This window comes from Engraulis encrasicolus, chromosome 1 (assembly GCF_034702125.1).
Source record: "Engraulis encrasicolus isolate BLACKSEA-1 chromosome 1, IST_EnEncr_1.0, whole genome shotgun sequence".
NCBI lineage: Eukaryota > Metazoa > Chordata > Actinopteri > Clupeiformes > Engraulidae > Engraulis > Engraulis encrasicolus.
The window spans coordinates 10,626,472-10,647,331 of NC_085857.1; the positions used below are offsets into that span (position 1 = coordinate 10,626,472).

At 42.1% G+C, this 20,860-nt stretch overlaps 1 protein-coding gene across 4 annotated transcripts in view; it reads right to left on the reverse strand.

The window, feature by feature from the left end:
- LOC134447235 (uncharacterized) overlaps positions 1-20,860 on the reverse strand; it is a 104,391-nt gene that overhangs the window by 62,879 nt on the left and 20,652 nt on the right. For all 4 annotated transcript variants that reach the window (XM_063196607.1, XM_063196600.1, XM_063196615.1 and 1 more), the window contains exons 15-23: positions 20,456-20,683; positions 19,549-19,953; positions 15,475-15,702; positions 10,579-10,812; positions 6,448-6,672; positions 6,038-6,259; positions 5,329-5,526; positions 4,499-4,696; positions 1,317-1,514 (exon numbers count right to left, since the gene is read on the reverse strand). In XM_063196607.1, the coding sequence (XP_063052677.1) occupies positions 1,317-1,514; positions 4,499-4,696; positions 5,329-5,526; positions 6,038-6,259; positions 6,448-6,672; positions 10,579-10,812; positions 15,475-15,702; positions 19,549-19,953; positions 20,456-20,683 (2,136 nt within the window). The remainder of the gene's footprint in view (positions 1-1,316; positions 1,515-4,498; positions 4,697-5,328; positions 5,527-6,037; positions 6,260-6,447; positions 6,673-10,578; positions 10,813-15,474; positions 15,703-19,548; positions 19,954-20,455; positions 20,684-20,860) is intronic.

A 20,860-nucleotide genomic window follows, 5' to 3' on the forward strand; every position in this document is an offset into this window, starting at 1 on the left:
TGTTTTCTGATCCTTTGTGATGAAGAAAAGGCTATTGAACGTTGCAAGGCAAACAGCTGGGATCAATTGGAGGCTAAAACTGCTTCCATCATTTGGAGCCGTTTAACTTACTAGCAGAGGAGTCACTAACGACCACCTAAAAACACTTGTTTGAAGAGCTCCTACAAGCTAGCATTAGCAGAAAACAAGTCGATGTCAGGCTGTGCCCTCCTAGTGACGTAACACTTTCAGCGTTGCAACTAGTCAGGTCAAGAGCAATGCAAGTACTTTTTGAGTTCCCGCAAAGACGGGAACGCCTCCCACTTTGTCGCTGAGCAAACAACCATAAGCAAACCAAGGGAGGCAGGTCAACCGTGCAGTTTGGGAACCGTTAATTGCTATGGTCTTGGTCAGACCAAGTCTCGAAGAGACGTCGATGATAACCTGGCTAGCAAAGTCTCACATTAAAGTCGTAGGTTTTTTGAAGTCACAAAGCACAACATAAACTTGGCTGTGGAAAAATCATACGGAGCATAATGCAGTCCAGAGAAATGCTGGGGCATGCTATAGCAGCACACTTAAAGGACCAGTTCAGTCAATTTCAATATGCTGTTGTATTGCTCACGCTACCCTTGACTTGTCAGTACCTGGTGATGCCACATTTTTTGGCTCAGCCCTTTCCGAGATATGAGCAATTCTAATAGGGGCAGCGTTTGTTTACATTTTTAAAAAATGAAACATAGGCCAACTCCAAATATTTTCCCAAAAGGTACTGCTGTTTGCTAGTTGTCTGCTGATGTTTTATAACCTTTTGGATGTTTTTGGGAATAAATAAAAATGTTTTTTTGAAATGTAAACAAAGAGCTGCCCCCATTACAATGACCAGGATCTCGGAAACGGCTGAAGAAGAAGAAAAAAAAATCTCAGGCACTGACAAGTCCAGGGTAGTGTGAGCATTACAACTGCATGTTGAAATTGACCAAACTGTCCCTTTAACTGGTGTCAAATTCCATTTTTAAACTAGCCTGGTGAACCAGCGCCACCCGCTGGACGGCAAAATGTTTTGTCTACGGGTGGGTCTGGCCTCGCATAATGATTCAATGAAGCCAGAATGCCATGAATCTGGCAAACCAATTCCAACGCAAAGATGTGTTTTGAATCAAAGCGGGCAGGGTTTTGAGGGAAGGTTGTTCTCATCAACAATCTTCGGATGTATTATGCATCGAGGCCAGACTAAATTAGACATCCACATTTAGTCTGGTTTATCAGGCTATCTTTAAACTATTTTCTCCAAGGTTGGAGACACCTGGGTCAAAAAAGACTGAAAATATTCTCACCCGTAATTCCACAGGATGATGATTTCTCAGATGATTCATCATGTTTGTGGTGTTCCCACAGTTTCGCTGGACCTTTTCGCAGTGACGACAAGCAACATTGTCTTTGTCCACGATTCTAAAATGATACCACACAATGGAAGGTTGCCTTGTTTTTCCACTTTCCATGTGTTCCATCTCACTCTCATCATGATTGGCAGACTGGAAAACAAACACAGCATATTACAGTTTAAAAAAATGTTTTGCTATAATGTGAGACATTTGTTTCAATTAAAAGACTTGCAAACTATTGGGATCAATTGGAGGCTAGAACAGCTTCCATCATTTGGAGCTATTTCAATTTAGCGTCAATGACGCATGCGGTGATACAAACGCAACTGGTTTGAGAGGCTTTTTGAGTGGTCGCGAGTCACAACTAGCATAAAAATCACTAACGACTACCGACAAAACACTTGTTTGGAGAGGTCCTACAAGGAAGCATTAGCAGAAGACAAGCCGACATCATGCCAAGTCTCACATTAAAATCATATGTTTTTTGAAGTCACAAAGGGGTCATTCCACGCCAAATCAACAAGAGCCCGCGCACTTAGGTCTCAAAAAATTCTGAAAATATTACCAAGTGTACCTGTGGTACTTAAGAGAAACACTGTACATTTATTTGAATGAAAGATGTATACTCTCCGTGTTACAGCCAATTTTACTGGGGGAGGGGGGTGCCCATTTTGTTCACACTATTTTTTTTGTCAAAGTTCACAAGCCCGTAGCTCAATAACTAAACCATGTAGGAAGTTCACATTTGGCATGCTGGTACATAGATAGGAATAATTCGTTGCTAAACTGTCAGTTTTGGTCTGTATGATCCTGCATCGTCAAAGCATTCCCTCAAAGAGTTTTTGACTGTGCTCTGTTTAGGCCTTCAGAAGACATATTTGTGCCCAACATAGCCTCTTGATTTTTTCCCCTTGTAGAGACAAGTGGGAACACTCTCATAAAAAGCTATAAATAGAAAGGAAACCCCATCAGTGTTTGACCAGAAGACCTCACAAGTCTGACAAATCATTTTGGGTGTCATTTTCAGAGCTCCAGAACCCCTTGTGGGATTGTCCACAGATTTTTATTTTATTTTTTTCTTCATTCTCCATGAATTCTTCTTTTTAAAAATGCCAATGAGACTTGTCTTATGAGATGTTTTCTTTTTTAATTTCCAACCTGAACATGGGCAACATGCACATTGAGAGCAATATGTTTTCTATGCGTTTCTTCCGCTGCCATCTGCTGGTCAAAAAAAGTAACAACATGACTCTTTGTGCCTGACCTACTGGGTCTTTCTCAAAAGCAAGGCCAGTGTCCTTCCAAGTGTATCAGCCTAATTAGTCACGCCCAGTGATTGGATACCCTTTATCAGTCACACCCAGTGATTGGATATTCTGTAGAGTTCACCAAAAAGTATCCAATCACTGGGCGTGACTAATTAGGCTGATACACTTGGAAGGACACTGGCCTTGCATTTGAGAAAGACCCAATGTCTCTTTGGTGTGCGAACCTGTTCCCACATTGAACGCTCCTGAAATCATTGAAATTGAAAGGGATACCTGCACCCCTGCACAGGGACTCTCGGGTGATCATGTCCGGGCAAAATTTGCATTTGATTATTTAGTATTTACATTAAATGTTATCGAAATCATGTTGCTCTCTTTTTGCATTTTGCCCATGTTCAGCGTGGAAATTAAAAAAGAAAACATCACATAAGACTTGGCTACACTTGGCTGCGGCAAAACCATAAATCTATTATTATTATTATTATTATTAGTTGGCCAAGGCCTCGCCCTCCTAGTGACGCAACATCTTCGGCGTTGTAACTAGTCAGGTCAAGAGCAAAGCAAGTACTTTCTGATCCCCCGAAAATACGGGAACTCCTTTCAATTTGTCGGGAAGCAAACAACCATAAGCAAACCAAGGGAGAGGGGGGGGGGTTCAACCATGCCGTTTGGGAAATGTTAATTGCTATGCTCTTGGTCAGACCAAGTCTTGAAGAGATTTGAACGCCAATGATAAGTAAGTAAGTAAGTAGTGGTGTCAACAATAATCGATTCGGCAAATGCAATGCAATGCTGGGCATGGACAATTCAATTAAATTCGGCAAGTTCCAGAATCGATGCAGCAATTTTTTCAAGTTTCAATTACTTCTGTGGATATTTCAGGAGAAAATGAATGATAAATTAAATAAAAGCACGTCAAAGCATTGAAAACCGCAAGACTAATACAGAACACAGCCAATAAAATGTTGCTCAGTATCTGACTACTTGTATTGCCTCATCATGACTGATGAAACATTTGCTTTGCTTTCAGTAGAAATGTACCCCACCCGACCTCAGCTACCCCACCTATCTTACCCCTGCGATAGCAGCTGTGAACTACTTAACTTTTGCATTTTTATTCTTACTGAACTATCTCAACCACTGGGAAAGCTACTGTGAACTGCCTTAATTTATTTTTATTTTTTTTAAACTGAGGGACTTCTAGGCAGCCTGTTACAGCAAGGTTCATGCTAGTAATAATAGCAGTAGTGACGTTAAAAATGTTGTAGCGAAAGCGACGAGAGCATAGGAGGAGAGCTGCCTGTCAGAGAGCACTGTGAGCGTAGCTGACAGAAGGCTGGTCGTCTGAAATGTGTTCAATCCTGGCGCGCGCAACAGCATGGAGTTGCCGCTCGCTGCACTGGAAAGCCCATGGTGGGAGGCTACGTCGTGACGCTAGTGTCCATGGGTAATGTAGGAAATCTCGCCGTCTAACGTTCGTCATATCAGCGGTTTACCATTCATAATTTACTGTACTCGGGCGCTACTAGCCAAAATGGCGAGTGGGTACTCTTTCCTACTAGCCAAAATTAATTTTCACCCGTGTTTGGCGGGTTGGCGTGTGTTAATTTAGAGCCCTGGTAGTAGTAGTACTAGTAGTAGTAGTAGTAGTATACACTATATTGCTAAAAGGATCCATTTCTTAACCCTAATTCCTCAGGCTAATTATTATTATTATTATTATTAGTAGTAGTAGTAGTAGTAGTAGTAGTAGTAGTAGTAGTAGTAGTAGTAGTAGTAGTAGCAGTAGCAGTAGTAGTAGTGGTAGTAGTAGTAGTGGTGGTAGTAGTAGTAGAGACTATACTGCTAAAAGGATCCATTTCTTACCCCTATTTCCTCAGGATGATATTTTCTCAGATGCATCATCATGTTGGTGGTGTTGTCCCTCTTAGGTTGGGTCTTGTCGCAGTGGAGACAGGAAACAGTGTCTTCGTCCAGGATCGTCCAATGATTCCACACAATGGAAGGTTTCCTTGTTTTTGATCTCCCTGCGTCTTCCATCTCTCTCTCTTCAAGGTAACCAGGCTGGAAAATAAACACGTCACAGTTTTATTAGTTTGCCTTTTTTTCTTTTCTTTTTTTTTGCTGTAATGTGAGACATTTGTTTCAATTAAAAGAGTTTTCGCCATTTCAAACTGCTATCAGATCATCTGTGATGAAGAAAAGGCTATTGAATGTTGCGAAGCAAACTACTGGGATCAAATGGAGGCTAGAACAGCTTCCATCATTTGGCGCTATTTGAATTTTGCAACAATGACGCTGTGTTACAAACGCAACTGGATTGCAAGACTTGTTGAGTGGTCGCGACTCACAGAGGAATCATAAACAAACGACCAGAGACAAAACACTTGTTAGTATAGCAGAAGGTAGGTAGCAAAATCGTAGGTTTTGGCAAAAAAGTGTATCACAAGTGTCAAAAAGACACACGTCGACACAAGTCTCCACGAGAGGGAAAAAAAGAAACAAACCGGTACTTGTACTCTTACCTAAAAGACTCACTTTAAGAGTCACGTGAATGTTCGGGCAGTGAAAGTTCTATAGAATTCTGGGAACCATTCAATACAATTTGGAATTTTAGAATCTTGCATTGTTATAGAACTCATTCTTTTTTTTAGAATGTTCAAAAACCCACATTCTTAAAGGTTAAATACTCTTACCCCTAATTCCTCTGGATGATATTTCTTCAGGTGTGCCATCATGTTTGTGGTGTTCCCACAGTTTGTCTGGGTCTTGTCGCAGTGAAGACAGGAGACTGTCATTTCATCCAGGAACGCAAAATGACTCCACACAATGGAACGCGGCCTTGAACCGTCACTCTCCGTGTACTGCATCTCACTCGCAACATGATTATCAGACTGAAAAATAAACACAACATTTTTCACTTACATCGGTGAGTTGTTTGTTATGATGTGAGACATGTGTTTCTATTGAAAGGGTACGAATAACAGACAAGAGTTTGGAACACCACCTATTGCAAGGATAGGCAAAGCCCCAGACTTCATCCCCGGTGTTCTAGACTGCTTCTTTGGAATATGGTCTAGTGTCAATGGTGATTATTAGGGAGGACATTTGGAACCTTAAATCAGAATTCATACTGTACAAATAATTTCTAGAAATCTAGATTACTTTCATGGAGCATGTTGTACATGAACAATTGTTGGGAATAATTGGCTGGGAAGACCAATGAACATGTAGGCCAGACCTACCCAGGCTGTGCCCTCCTAGTGACGCAACACAGCGTTGCAACTAGTCAGGTCAAGAGCAATGCAAGTACTTTCTGAGTCCCCGAAAAAACAGGAACTCCTCCCATTGGTCAGCCCATTAGTGCAACAGCCCATTAGTCCGACATCACGACAATATTCTTACCGCTTCTTCCTCGGTCTCTGGGCTGTCGATCACGCTTGGATGACTATTTCTTAGATGACTCCACATATTGACGGTGGACCCATTTGGCTTCATGGGCTGGGTAATGTCGCAGTGAAGACAGGAGACTGTGTTTTCGTTCACGAATGTAAAATGTTTCCACACCATGGAAGGTTGCATTCCACTCTCCATTTCTTCCATCACACTCTCCTCATAACTACCAGACTGGAAAATCAACACAACAAATTACGTGACATTCTTTAAAAAAAGGTGGTTGTTTGTTTTGCTGTAATGCAAGGCATTTTTTATTGAGTTAGGTTGCCATCATGCACTGTTTCCAGATAGATTTTGATGAAAAAATACTTTGCTGCAATCAGCTGCTTAACGGGTTAAAAGACTGAAAATATTCTTACCGCCACTTCCTTGGCCTCGGCGTGATCGATCAAAGCCGAATGATATTTTCTTATATGTTTCAGCATGTTTGAGGTGCACCCACCGCGCCCCTTTGGCTGGGTCTTGTTGCAGTGACGACAAGCGACTGTGTCTTCGTTCAGGAACGTAAAATGATCCCACACAATGGAGGGTTGTTGCCTTGTGGTTGGCATGTGTTCCATCCCACTCCCACCATGATCTCGAGACTGGAAAATAACCACAACATGACATGGGTTGTTCGTTTTCATAAGACACTGATATTCTATGAATGACAACTGTAATAGTTCCAAAACGGGTGCAAGATATTTAGGAATAAAACACAAAGCCTAGGGATGTCCAATCTGACAATAATAAATCATGAAGAACGACCAAACACTGGCACTGGCTCAGTGCGAGAAAGGGAGAGTTAGGCGTCAGACACACCAAGGTGGAACAGAACGAAAGAGAGACGATTGAGGTCTTTTCTGCTTAGTTTTGGGCCAGTGTTTTCTACTCTGCCTTTCACAGTGCAGGGTTCCCACACTTTTTCAAAAATCATTTTCCAGGATATTTCCAGGACATTTCCAGGACTATTTTTGGATAATTCAGGACGGATATTTCATCCGTCGGACCCACAATTTGGACATACACAGCGACACACAATGCATTTTACTGTAGAGACAATGTGACTTTAAGGTTGAAAATGAGTTGTAATGAATGAGTACAGTGTGTTAGGGAAGAGGGTACGTCCCAAGAAGTCATAAGAGCATAGTATGGCATGGCCGCAAGGGGTGTCACTTTCTTCTTCTGCAGATAGTACTAAGGAGACTAGTGATAGGAGGGATTACATTAAACACTGACAACTGGATCTCCTCTCTTGACCAATTTTGCAAAGTTACAGAGTTCAGATTTTGTCCATTATGGTGTTGCACCCACTGACCATGAGCACAGGGTCTTTAGCAATGTCCTCGGACTACACCTAACCCAATGCATTTTCCATTGAGTGATACTTCTTATCCAATGTACGTTATTTGCTTAGTGCTGGCAAAATGCAAAGCCACTACCGCCAGGGCTGGAGTATGGAACAGGTCATAGGACATAGTGAATTTGTGTCAGCTGTAATTAAGGCTGAATGACAGCTGTAATTTAACCACAAACTGAACATTGACGACAGGACATCCTATTTTGACCGGGCCGGAACTAGCTGCAGCTTCTCGCACCCACAATGCAATTCAAATTGCGGAGTTTCCAGTGTCACAATTTTTATCGATCATGGCCTTGCATCCACTGCGCATTGGTGTCCCCGGGCTACGCCCCCGTACTACACCGTGGCCAATGCAATTTCCTGCGAATAAGCGTTCTTATCCATTCTATGTTCTTTGTCCAAAGGTATTGACCTGGGTTGCGGTTGAAGATCACCAGCTGTCCCGCTAGTAGAAATCTGCTGGAGCTTGGCGACCACACCCTTATGTCGAATTTCGCAAGCCCAGCACATGCAGCCTCTGTTCAATTGAAATGCTTTCTGATCCACAAAACGTTTATTCGGAATTAAATGAAAGTGCAATGTAAACTCACATTAATGTCACATTATCTCAGAAATTAATACCTTAAAGGGACACTGTGTGAGATTTTTAGTTGTTTATTTCCAGAATTCATGCTGCCCATTAACTAGTATTACCCTTTCCAAGGATAATTACCACTACCATCAAAGTAGTATTCATTATGACTTTTCATACATGAACAGGTGGATCTTTTCCATGTCTTCCATTTTGAATTTCCAGAAATAGACATTTTTAGCTGCGAAACTTACTCTTGGAACATACTAGAAAATATTTGTTTATTACTTAGTAAACCTTCATGTAAAGATCAAATTTGGCGATAACCAACCCAGTTTCATTGAGCAGCATAATTGCAGTACCTTTTTTGACCATTTCCTGCACAGTGTCCCTTTAATAGTCTCTCTCTTATCGCAAAAAATAGTGTAGGCTACTTGGATTTAAATGCATTCTCCACAAGACTTGACTTTGACTTTTTTGCTCACCAACCATTGTGGCCAGTGGTTTCTGTCTTTCTGCAAGCCAGTTTTGTTGCCAGTTTCTTTTTCTCTGGAATATTCTTGCATACAAACAATTGATGCGACTACTGTGATTTGTCACACCAAAGATCAAACTAGCTTTCAAAGTGGCTAGTGAGACTGAAAGCTCTGATCTCTAAAAAAGATAGCAGTACAATTTTTTGTAAGGAAGTGCTAGCACTGCCTATTTGTAGGCCTATTATGACCGTAAGCAGGTTTTCGAGAGATATATAACGCCATGATATCAGCTAGCGACTTTACAGCAAGCCAACTAGCGACTTTTGGCAACACTGAGTCAAAGAATATGACTGTATAAGTGCAATCAAAGATGGCAACCTGACCAAACTGTGTGTGTGTGTGTGGACAATAATGTATTCAATAGGTGGATATAAATTGAATCGTCATGTCTAGACTCGGAGAAGAGTAAAAATTATACCACAAACAAAATCGGGAAAAAGTTGAAGGAAAAAAAATCCAGGACAAATATTTTTTTCCAGGACATTTGGTGAATTTCCAGGACTTTCAAGGACTTGAAAACACATCTCTAAATTTCCAGGTTTTCCAGGTTTTCCAGGACGTGTGGGAACCCTGACAGTGTCCAGTGGTGTCCTGTCTCTGTCTACTTCCCACATAGGTATATAAAAGTCCTCCATTGAATCCCAAACCAGCATCCCTTCAAATAAGTGACAGCAAGTATGGACAAATGACACAACACATCAGTGACATAAAAAAAAAAATAACAAGTCCGACAGGCGGACAACAGATGTGTCCGTCAATGCCCGTGGTTCTCAACCTTTTTTACCCAAACACACCCCCTGGCCTCCTCATAACCTGTCAAGGCCATTTATCAATAAGCTTACCACGTATAAGCCTGGCTTTGAAAAAAGTACCATAGGGTTTCAAATATATCAAGTAAATTACACATTACCAGACATAATAGTTGGCAGTTAGTATGTAGCCTATCAACCATTAGTATCACGCCATTCAGCATTAGGAAAGAATCTAAACATTGTCGAATAATAAATCTGTTGGGGTGAATCATGGTCTTTATGACTTAATGGCAGCTTTTACACACAGCACACTGCTAGAGCATAGGCGTTTTTCTGATTTTTCAGGGAATCTCGATTTAGAAACAGGCATCACAGCGGACGGATAGACGGACCAACGGACAGACAAAGCCTCTTATGTGTGGAACGCATCTAAAAAACAAATTTCACTATGCAGTCATATTTAAGTCATGTGAAAAGATGAGTCCTAATTGCATGGTTTAAAAAAAAAAAAAAAAAAAACGACTGAGATTTTATGTTAAACTAGATGCACTCTAATGTGGTAGTGGAGGGCTGAAATGCAGTGAGGATTTGAAATTTAGCTATTTTATTATTGTATTGTTTTTTTTTTGGGGGGGGGGGGGTTTAGACGTTGGTTTATTTGTTTTGTATGTGCCTTGGGGCTGGAGTTGTGTTTGTGTGTAAACTAAAAACTTTAATAAAGAAAAAATTGAAAAAAAAAAAAAAAAAAGATGCACTCGGAGTGCAGACCTCCGCCAAGAAAGTTGTTTGACAGTCAAATGTTCTATGTCTGAACATGTTCTAACTCTGGACATACAAACTAATGGGCTGTCACGGTACATGCACACAGGGACGGCACGTTTCCTTAACGTCTCTGTGAGCAGTGCGAGTCCGAGAGGTTCGCGGGCTGCCTTTCACACTGCACAGTCAACGTCCACGTTCTATCCGCAGGCAGCAGCCATTCATTTTCAATGGGAGCCGCGCATTGAACGCGGACGTCCGCGCAGGAAAATAGACTCGAGTTCTATTTTCAAGGAGCAACGCGGACATGTCCGGTCAGGACGGACATGCACCGCGCTTACACCGCGTTCCTGTGTGCAAGGCATGATTTGTTTTCATGCATTCTAACCGTTTCGGACTGATAACGGACACGTTCTGTGGACGTACTGTGGATGTCCGCGCCGTTTGTGTGACTGCACCGTCAGAGCGATGAGCTGTCTCATGGGGCTGCAGCTGTTTGATAACGGGTTAAAAGACAGACATATTCTTACCGTTCCTTCCTTGGCCTCAGGCTCAGGCAGGCCGATCGCAGTCGGATGATATCTTTTTAGATGAGTCAACATGTTGGAGGTGGACCCAGTTGGGTCCTTGCAAAAGTTCTGGTCGCAGTGAAGACAGCAGAGGTTGTTTCCATCTAGGATGGTAAAATGACTCCACACGATGGAAGGCGGCCTCGTCCCTCCACTCTCCCTCTGTTGCATCTCAGTCGCCTCATAACCTCCAGACTGGAAAATAAACACAACATGACATCATAGGTTGTTTGTTTTGCTGTAATGTGGGACTTATGCTCTTCTGTTTTGTTCTTTTTGACTCCCTGAAGAACGCATGACTGCCGAAACGCGTTGGGCTCTTTTAAATGTCTAGTATGACCAAACAGTCACAATAAAGGCATTCTAAACATTTTCTAAAAATCTTACACAATGTACCTTTAAAGGAACAGTCCATCCTTTTTTGATTTTCACATAATTGCAGTATTTCCAAATGATCACATTAATTTTAAAGTATTTTATAAGCACATTTGATGTTTTGTTTGCCCCCATGGACTTGCATTGCTATGCTTAATTTGGCTATAATGTTAAACTAGGCAATGGAAACACATAGACGAAAATTATATGCACATGCATGAATAATGCTGGGAAATACTGCAAATATGTTAAAATCAAAAAATGGTGGGCTGTTCCTTTAAGTCCCACTCGCTGTGTCTGCCTCGGGCCCCTTAACCCATTGACGCCGGTTGTTGCGTTACGCAACATTGGCCCTGATGCCGGTTGTTGCGTTACGCAACATTATTGATTTGTCAATATTTTCAAGACGCATGGGCGATGCAATCCATAATGTTTTGTTCAAATACACAAGAGGTGGGTGTTCTCGATTTTTTAAAGATCATGTGGCAAAAAAAAAGTTTGATTTGTCGACAAAAATGTCAAACGAAATCAACCATGCTCGCTTCTGCAGACGTGGATTGTTTAGTCATTTCACACAGGTAAAAAAAAAAAAAAAAAAAAGGCTGTGGTTCGCGAGACATGCTGTTACAGCGAACGTGACGTTCAGTTGAAAGGTAATGAACAGATTTCGATCGAGGAAAGGAAATATGATTGAAGACCCTTTAGATAGAGAGCAGGAGTGTGATTTGCCGCGGCCGCATGAAGAGGTGGGCGAGTGGCTTCCAAATAGACAGTCAACTAGATTTCGCCCCCGACATTACCAAAAGTTCACTTCGACACTCGGGGCAATTGGCGAAGTTGCCAATATCAGAGGAAGCACGTCCTTTAGATATTTCAGAACATTTTCACTGAAGAACTTTCGGATATGGTGATATCCTATTGGTGAGGCAGACAACGGTAGACATGCGGATTATAGACGCGCGGCCACACATCCAGCTCAAAGTGGAGAGCCCGTCTCAAAATATGATATGAAATAGCTCATCGGTCTCTGCATAACGTTTGGAGGAATAAAACGGCCATACTCGCCGGTGGGAGAGGAAGTGGCTGTATCAGACAAATGTCCCCTGATTTATGGCAGAAATGACTGCCTAATAATTATAATAATAATGATTATTATGATTTAGTTATAGTCGGCTATTGTAACAGTAGCAATAAATAGCCTATAATAAATAGCAGCATCAAGCATTATCCTGAAAGCACATGACATTTCTTTCAATCATTTGATTATGAGATATGATTTTTTTTAAGGAATATGTGTTAGTGTTAATGCTGAATGATCATAATCCCGTGACAGCAGAGGATTTTACCTTTTCAATGCAATTTGTCCCATGTCCCTATGTGTTCCAGAGGCTGAGATATTGAATTTTTCATCGGAGTTTTCAACCAAATTTTCTTATCTCAAAAAACCTCAGGCATTGGGGACCTTTTCTAAAAACTGGCTCAGGCGCCAATGGGTTAAAGGTACAGTGTGCAAGATATTAAGTTGTTTATTTCCAGAATTCATGCTACCCATTCACTAATGTTACCTTTTTCATGAATACTTACCACCACCATCAAGCTCTAAGTATTCACACTATGACTGGAAAAATTGCACTTTTCATACATGAAAAGGGGGATCTTCTCTATGGTCCGCCATTTTGAATTTCCAGAAATAGCCATTTGTAGCTGCAAAAATGACTGTACTTGGGCCATACTAGAAAATATAAGTTGATTACTTAGAAAACTTTCATTAAACGATCAAATTTGACAATGAGCAGCATAGTTGCAGTATCTTTTTTGACCATTTCCTGCACAGTATACCTTTAAGTGGATTTTAGCTACCACGCAGATGCTCGCAAAGACCAAGGCCATCTCTGACAAGGCACGCGGCTGACGACCCACCCACATGTTCTTTTCCCTAAAGTATTCGGTCGCTTCTTTTGGGTTTGTTTTCAGGACGCTTATTTCTCCTCCAAGATTTGGCAACACTGACATCAGTCTGACCAGCAACTACTTTCACTTGCAGTGTGTGCTTCGAAAATGAGACGAGTGAAAATTTCACGGAAATTTACGACCGTTATTCTCAGCCAGTTAGCTTTGTTTCTACTGTGTATACAAACCTAACCTGAAGGTAAACTTAATTGTTGTGACCAAATTTCTCTGTATTACCAAGGTCAGTAATGTATTGAATGTGTTAAAGCATTTGGTCGTCCTGTGAAACCTGTAATAGTTCAAAAGGCTGCAAGGAGTGTTCATTACAAAAATAAAGAAAAAGCATCAAAAATAAAGAAAAAGCATCAAAAATCCCAAGGCAAAAAAAATTAACTGCTAGTCATTCTTAAGTTAGGAGGAGGAACATTAGGACTAATGGGCTTTCATAGTAATGACTAGGGCTGGGTAAAATAATCGATTTAATCAATTCTGAATCGATATCATTCAAAATTCACATAATCGATTCACAGGGCACAAAACTAATTTTTTTAGTTCTTTTTCTTTTTCTTTAATTTAGGTCTATGGAAAATACACAGTAAGTATTAGTCAATTAGGCCTAGGCCTACTAATTACAAATTAGCAATCTGTTAACACTGAAGCCACATCCCTTTGAAATTTGTATATAAAAATAGACTATAGGCAAGGCAAGGCAAATTTATTTGTATAGCACATTTTCATACAAAAGCAACCCAAAGTGCTTCACACACAGGACAAAATAAAAGTAAAATAAAAAGTAAAAATTGGAAAGGGCAAAAATTGGAATTGACTACCAAATCACGGGGAAACCCGTTTTTACTTCCCATGCGTCGTTTTTGAGTTTTTATTGCATATTTCATAACTATACACTTCAATGCTTATTGTGTGTGATTTTGGGAGCTCTGTGATAAGTAGAACAGACATAGATGACAGTCAAAATGTTGTGTCATCATCTGGATATTTTAATCACCACGCCAGGATCGGCGCCAACCCAAGAATATTTTTCATAACTGTAGCCTACTGTATGGAACTGTTGGTCTGTGTCGGTGACGTCACTGTTGCGCCCTTTCCCCTCTCTGTGTATCCTACACCTTGCCAAGTGTCTGCGATGCGGTCATCTTTATAAACACAAGGATCGTGTTTGTATGCGGTTTCCTTAGTGCTACAGTAGGCTACAGTCAACGTCCACTCTATGGCGCTTTATAGTATGCTTCACACAATAATTAGCCTACAGAAGACAACATTTCCACTTCAACTGAACACACCTGGGGAATAATGCAAACCTTGGCCAGATCCTACTGCCCTACACATTGTGAACTGTGATTGGATTATTACCCTTACCTCGGATTTGATCGGCAACCAGATAAGTTGTATTCTTCATTTTGTTCTGTTATACCCCCATGATGAAATTGACACTGTAGTGAACAGAAGCTGGCTGCTACTGTCGGTGAAGCTAGCATTGCTATGTAAACAGTAGCACGCATGCATGGCACAGCACAACAGCTGTTTCCCCACACAAGGATCGGAGACATTAACGCATCCGATTAACGAATTTTGTTGTTGACGTTGGACTAAATGCCTTTAGTGACGTGTTTTTGAATATGTCACTGTGTGACTACGAGCCGTTTCGTGTGGTGTGTGTGCAAAGATTAGTTGTGCAGGAACAGACTGTACACAAGGAACTGAAACGTACTTCCGGAGGCGAAAATGTGTTTGGTTGGTCGATACATTTGGAGGGGGAGGTGTCAGAGCAGGAGAGATGTGTCTAGTACACCAATATTATATAAGCGCAAGATTCTGAAACGGCGCATGGTTGACGAAAGCCTCAATATCTCCATTCCATGCTGATTTTGGCAGATACCGGCCTTGGTTTAACTCACGGTTTAGCTCGGCAATGAAAGCACGTACAGACATGCGGATTTCACGCACTAAGAGGAGATAGTCTCACCTTTCAAACGAGCCATAACATGTTTCAGTGGCCCCGTCACATAATATGCTATGACTGTACAAAAAACACCTAAAAATGGTTTAGAACGCTGGGAGCCTACGACATAATTCTGAAAACACCCACTGTATTCAATGTTTTAAAATAATATATAAATAGAATTTAAAAATACATTTGAGTAAGAGCAATGCCGAGATAAAAAATAAAACCATAAAAAGGTTTAAAAATCCGTAACCCAGGGGCTGTTGGGATGGAAAGACCTAAGGATAGGCAAGGGAGAAGAGGTACGCCTTTAGCCTGGTTTTAAAACAGTTCGTCGTTGGAGCAGTTTTTGTGCTCTCAGGCAGGCTGTTCCAAGCCTTTGCGGCATTGTAGCTATAGCATCTTTTAGGGAAAATCCTGCCACCAAGAAGGGAACGGATTGAATGGATTCGGAATGATTCGAAATTAATCGATTTAAAGCCCGAAATCGAATCGATACAGGAAAATGGCAAGTAATGACCCGTCAGGCCAATGAATTAATGGGTAAAAAAGACTGAAAATAATCTTACCTCTGCTGCCTTGGAATCGGCGTGGTCGATCGCAGTGGGATGATTTCTTCTCAGATGACTCCACATGTTCGAGGTGGACCCGCCGGGGTCCTTCATGAAGTTCTTATTACAGTAGTTACACGAGAGGTTGCTTTCGTCCAGAAACGTAAAATGGTTCCACACGATGGAAGGCTGCCTTTTCCTTCCACTCTCCATTTCTTCCAGCTCACTCGCATCATGATCTACAGACTGGAAAATAAACACAACAAATAAACACAACATGACATGAGTTTTTTGTTTTCATTGGACGTTGATAGCCCCATGGAAACTCTATTAGTTCCAAAAAGGTGCAAGGAAAGTTCATGAGAGGTTGCAAAGGCTCATGAAGGTCACTGTGTACAGTACGGTCAGTGTTGCCTAAAGAAAATCAGCCAAAGTCGCTATTGGCTGGCTGAAAAGCCGCTAGATGACGTCATGACGTTACGCATGACGTCACAGCCAGTAACGTGCGGTCAACTTTATGGCTGGTGAGGCACTGACTTTTCCAATATCAGATTTTCAAATATATAATACTACAGCTACAGTATAAGTACATTTTTGTAAATTTACCAAATACGCCTACTGATAAGTTTCATATGTCATAGCTTTCTTAACATAAGGTAGGCCTACAAAATAAAACATGCTGCATTTCCGTAGAGAACATGTTATTAGATCTCTCACTCTCTCTCTCTCTCTCTCACACACACACACACACACACACACACACACACACACACACACACACACACACACACACACACACACACACACAGGATTCAAACAGTGGTCTCACGTGAACCACACAGCAGCAATGTGGACAAACAGAAGCATCACGGTAGAGAGAGCTGGAGAGCAGAGCAGAGGAGAGGAGAGTAGTGGAGAGGAGAGGAGAGAGAGGAGGGGAGAGGAGAGGAGAGGAGAGGAGAGGAGAGGAGAGGAGAGGAGAGGAGAGGAGAGGAGAGGAGAGAGAGAGGAGAGGAGAGAGGGGAGAGGAGAGGAGAGGAGAGGAGAGGAGAGGAGAGGAGATGGGAAAAGAGAGGAGAGGAGAGGAGAAGAGAGGGGAGGAGAGGAGAGGAGAGGAGAGGAGATGGGAAAAGAGAGGAGAGGAGAGGAGAGGAGAGGAGAGGAGAGGAAAGGAAAGGAAAGGAAAGGAAAGGAAAGGAAAGGAGAGGAGAGGAGAGTAGTGAAGAGTGTAGCTCCTTCACAGCCCACTGCTCTCACACACACAGGGTTCAAACAGTGGTCTCACATAAACCACATCAGGGCGGATGCTCAATGAAAGACACACACACACACAGGATTCAAAACATGGTGTCATATACGGCGAACAAACTGGTGTGGTAGCTTTTGTTATAAGCACCGGATTCTCGTGCAAATGTAGGCCTACATCTACTTGTACGAGGCTACAGCAAACGATGTGGGACAAAGGTGTGGCAGGAAGCGAATGTCAACATTTAAACAGAGATTACTACACAAGCTTCGATATGGTCACCAAATATTTTGGGACTGTCATTTATGTTATGCCTACACTTTGGAATTAGATCAGAGTCTTGTAGTTAGGCTACACGGGTATATTTGATTTACCTCAACGCCCTGTACTCAACTTTACAAACAGTTACAGGGCACATGAGAATCCTGTTCAGATCACAAAAGCTACCACCATACCAGACAGAATCACGGCGGATTCTTTATCTCCCCACGAGTCTCACAAACACAGGCTTCACACACATAGGAAACACTGATCTTACCTTTAACTTGTACATCAGGTCCAGGCGCCGCTCTTTTCCTTCACTTTTGGCGTTGCGCATGCTAACGTTACAGCCGGCGCTGTTCATCCAAAGCCACATCTATTCGAGACGCCCCAAACGTCCAAAGCAATTTGGCATTGAATATGAATATGAGTAGCCGCGAGGATTTGTTTCGTAAGGCTCCTTAGTCCTTAGTAAATTGTTAAGTCGTGAAATCCCATGCGAATGTTCTTCCACACATTCTCGCCGGTTGCAAACAAGACACCGGAAAAAATAGTTTCTGTTGTACCGCTCACTTTGAAATGATCGGGTAGTTGACCGGTCACCTGCAGCAAACCCTTCAGCTCTGTCGGTCCTCCATTCTTTATCACATATTTTCCCCTTGGAAATCCAACTTTGAGAATGGTCTTAGTTTCGTTATGAAATCCACTTGTAGCAGTCAAAGTGAGCAAGCTAGCCAACAACACCGACTGACTGTATTGTGAATTTCAGATTCGCTATGACGTAACTGGCCAGCAAGACTCAACGCCAGAAGGAGTCTGCGGCCAGGCTACTGCTGGCCTCACCACTGTATATTTCAGTGGCGTTTCAGAGTAAAGAAATCATAATCACACGTAGAAAATAGTAAAAAAAAAATTATCAGGAAATGAGGGCACACCATACATACTTCTATTAAATGTATAAAAACGTTTAATACAATATTACCAGGTTGCATTCACAGAACGAGCAAAATGGCGCATGCGCTCAAGCCTGTTAACGAGGGATTGCGCAATCCGGGGGTGAGGCAAATTCAGAGTTGCCCCAAATTCAGCGTATTCGGAGGAATTTGACATGAAATGGGCAAATATTACGATTTTGGCCACAAAAATGACTGAAAACGAGTGAAACAGTTTAAACACTGCTTAAATGGTAGTTATGGTGCAGATGCTCGAAAACAATAGCTGTTATTGTAACTATTATTCACACTTACTGCATCTCATCATAATCATCTGGGGCTGGTGAGGCCGTGCCTCCCCTGCCGTATTGGAGTGCACGTGCCTGGTCACAGCGTCACGCACGGCACGCTGATCTACAGAAAACGTGCCCACATGCCTTCGTTCACAGTAGAAATGGGCTGTGCTAGCTACTGTTTGGAGATCAGAGCTAATCTGCAGCCCCGCTTACCATGGGAAACACTTCTGACGGCGACGCAGAGTCACAATTATGTTGAAAAACAAGGATTTTGTCACTGAAAATGTGAGTTTCAAAAAGTCGCCAGATGCACCAAAAATTCGGTAAAGGCACTAGATGAGTTTTTTATTCGCCAGGGACGTCAAAAAGACGCTAGATCTAGCGACAAAATCGCTAATTTGGCAACACTGAGTACGGTTATCCGGTTTGGTACAGCATTATTTTATCACGGTTTACTGGTACATGTATATCAGGACACCTCTAACTCTGAACATTAGGACTAACGGTGCATAAACACAGCAAGCGCGGACGTTAGGGGTGGGCGATATGGCAAAAATGTTGTATCACGATTTTTTAACATGAAATCTCGATTTCGATTTTTTATCACGATCTTCCATCCAAAAAATAAAAACAACAAAAAACAACTTTCATATACTTGCAATTTGTAATTTGCAGTCAATAAAATGTTAACACACTGATGATACTCTCATAAATTGTACAATTGGAATACAATAACGTAAAGAATAAAGTGAAGACAACAACACAAGTGAGAAAACGTCACTCTGATACTGATAATAAACATCCTCACTGCAAGACGATCTATACGATTTCTCCACTTTGGCAGATTCGAGACGATCTTTTACTCAATATCGCGATTCACGATATAATATTGTCATATCGCCCACCCCTAGCGGACGTCCACTGAACGTGTCTGGTATCAGTCCAATACGGTTAGAATCCATGTAAACAGATAATGCCTTTCACACAGGAGCACGGTGTAAGCGCAGCGCATGTCCAGCCCGACTGGACATGTCCGTCCTGACCGGAAATGTCCACGATGCTTCTTGAAAATAGAAAGTCTATTTTCCTGCACGGACGTCTGTGTTCAATGAGCGGCTTCCATTGAAAATGAATGGCTGCTGCCCGTGGATATAACATGGACGTTGACTGTGCAGTGTGAAAGGTAGCCCACGAACCTCTCGGACTCACGATGCTCCCTGACACGCTAAGTGAACGCGAATATCTCTGTGTGTATGTAGCCTAATGGGCTGTCGGAGTATTGAGCAGGCAGACCAATGACATGGGACCGCTGAAGGTAGCTGCTTAATAACGGGTTAAAAGACTGAAATATTCTTACCGTTCCTTCCTTGGCCTCAGGCTCAGGCAGGCCGATCGCAGTCGGATGATATCTTTTTAGATGAGTCAACATGTTGGAGGTGGACCCAGTTGGGTCCTTGCAAAAGTTCTGGTCGCAGTGAAGACAGCAGAGGTTGTTTTCATCTAGGATGGTAAAATGATTCCACACGATGGAAGGCGGCCTCGTCCCTCCACTCTCTTGGTCGATCACGGTCGGATGATATCTCTTTAGATGACCCAACATGTTAGAGGTCGACCCACTGCGGTCCTTCATTAAGTTCTTATTACAGTGCAGACAAGAGATGTGGTTTTCGTCCAGGATGGTGAAATGATTCCACACGATGGAAGGCGGCCTCGTCCCTACACTCTCCATTTCTTCCATCTCACTCGCATCATGATCTCCAGACTGGAAAATAAACACAACGAGAGACATGGGTTGTGCGTTTTGTTTGCTTTCATAGGACATTGATAGTCCCATGGAAACTGTAAAAATTCCAAAAAGGTGCAAGGAGAGTTCATGATATTGCAAAATATAGACACAGCCATATCAAAATCTGACGTTTAAAGGCACAATACACAAATTGCTCGTCATTCTGAGGTCATGAGGAGGATATGGTCACAGATTGCACTTTGTATTGCAACAAATGAATTGGCTTATGACTTGACTAGAAGTCCAGCTTTACTATAAGTCCAGACATTTTGTGACAGGTGACTAAGTGTGCCTCTGTGGCAACATCTGCAGACTTGGATGAGAGGTTACATACTCAGAAGGCACATAATCACGATTATCATTTTTTTCAATAAGCGTGCAGTCCCAATAGTTTGTGATGAAGAATCACTGCGCTGCAGCCAGGGTCTGCCCATTAGTCCAACAGCCCATTAGTTCGACATTGTGAAAATCTTCTCACCACTACTTCCTTGGCCTCAGGGTGGTTGATTGTGGTTGGGTGATGACTTTTCAGGTGTCTTAACATGTTGGAGGTGGACTCCCTGGGCTCCTTGTTAAAGATCTTGTCGCAGTGCAGACAGGAGACGTGGTCTTCGTCCAGGATGGTGAAATGATTCCACACAATGGAAGGTTGCCTTGGTCTTCCACTCTCCACATGTTCCATCTCACTCCCATCATGATCTCCAGACTGGAAAATAAACAATCCATGTACAATAAATAATCCATGTACAATAGCTGTGTTTCGAATATGAACATGGTGTTAGGCCTTGGAGCTTAGGGTACGATTATATGGTGATGATGAAAAGAGAAGATGCAAAAGTAGCGTCTCGTTTTAATTTTTTCATTCAATTGGATGCATTCCAGA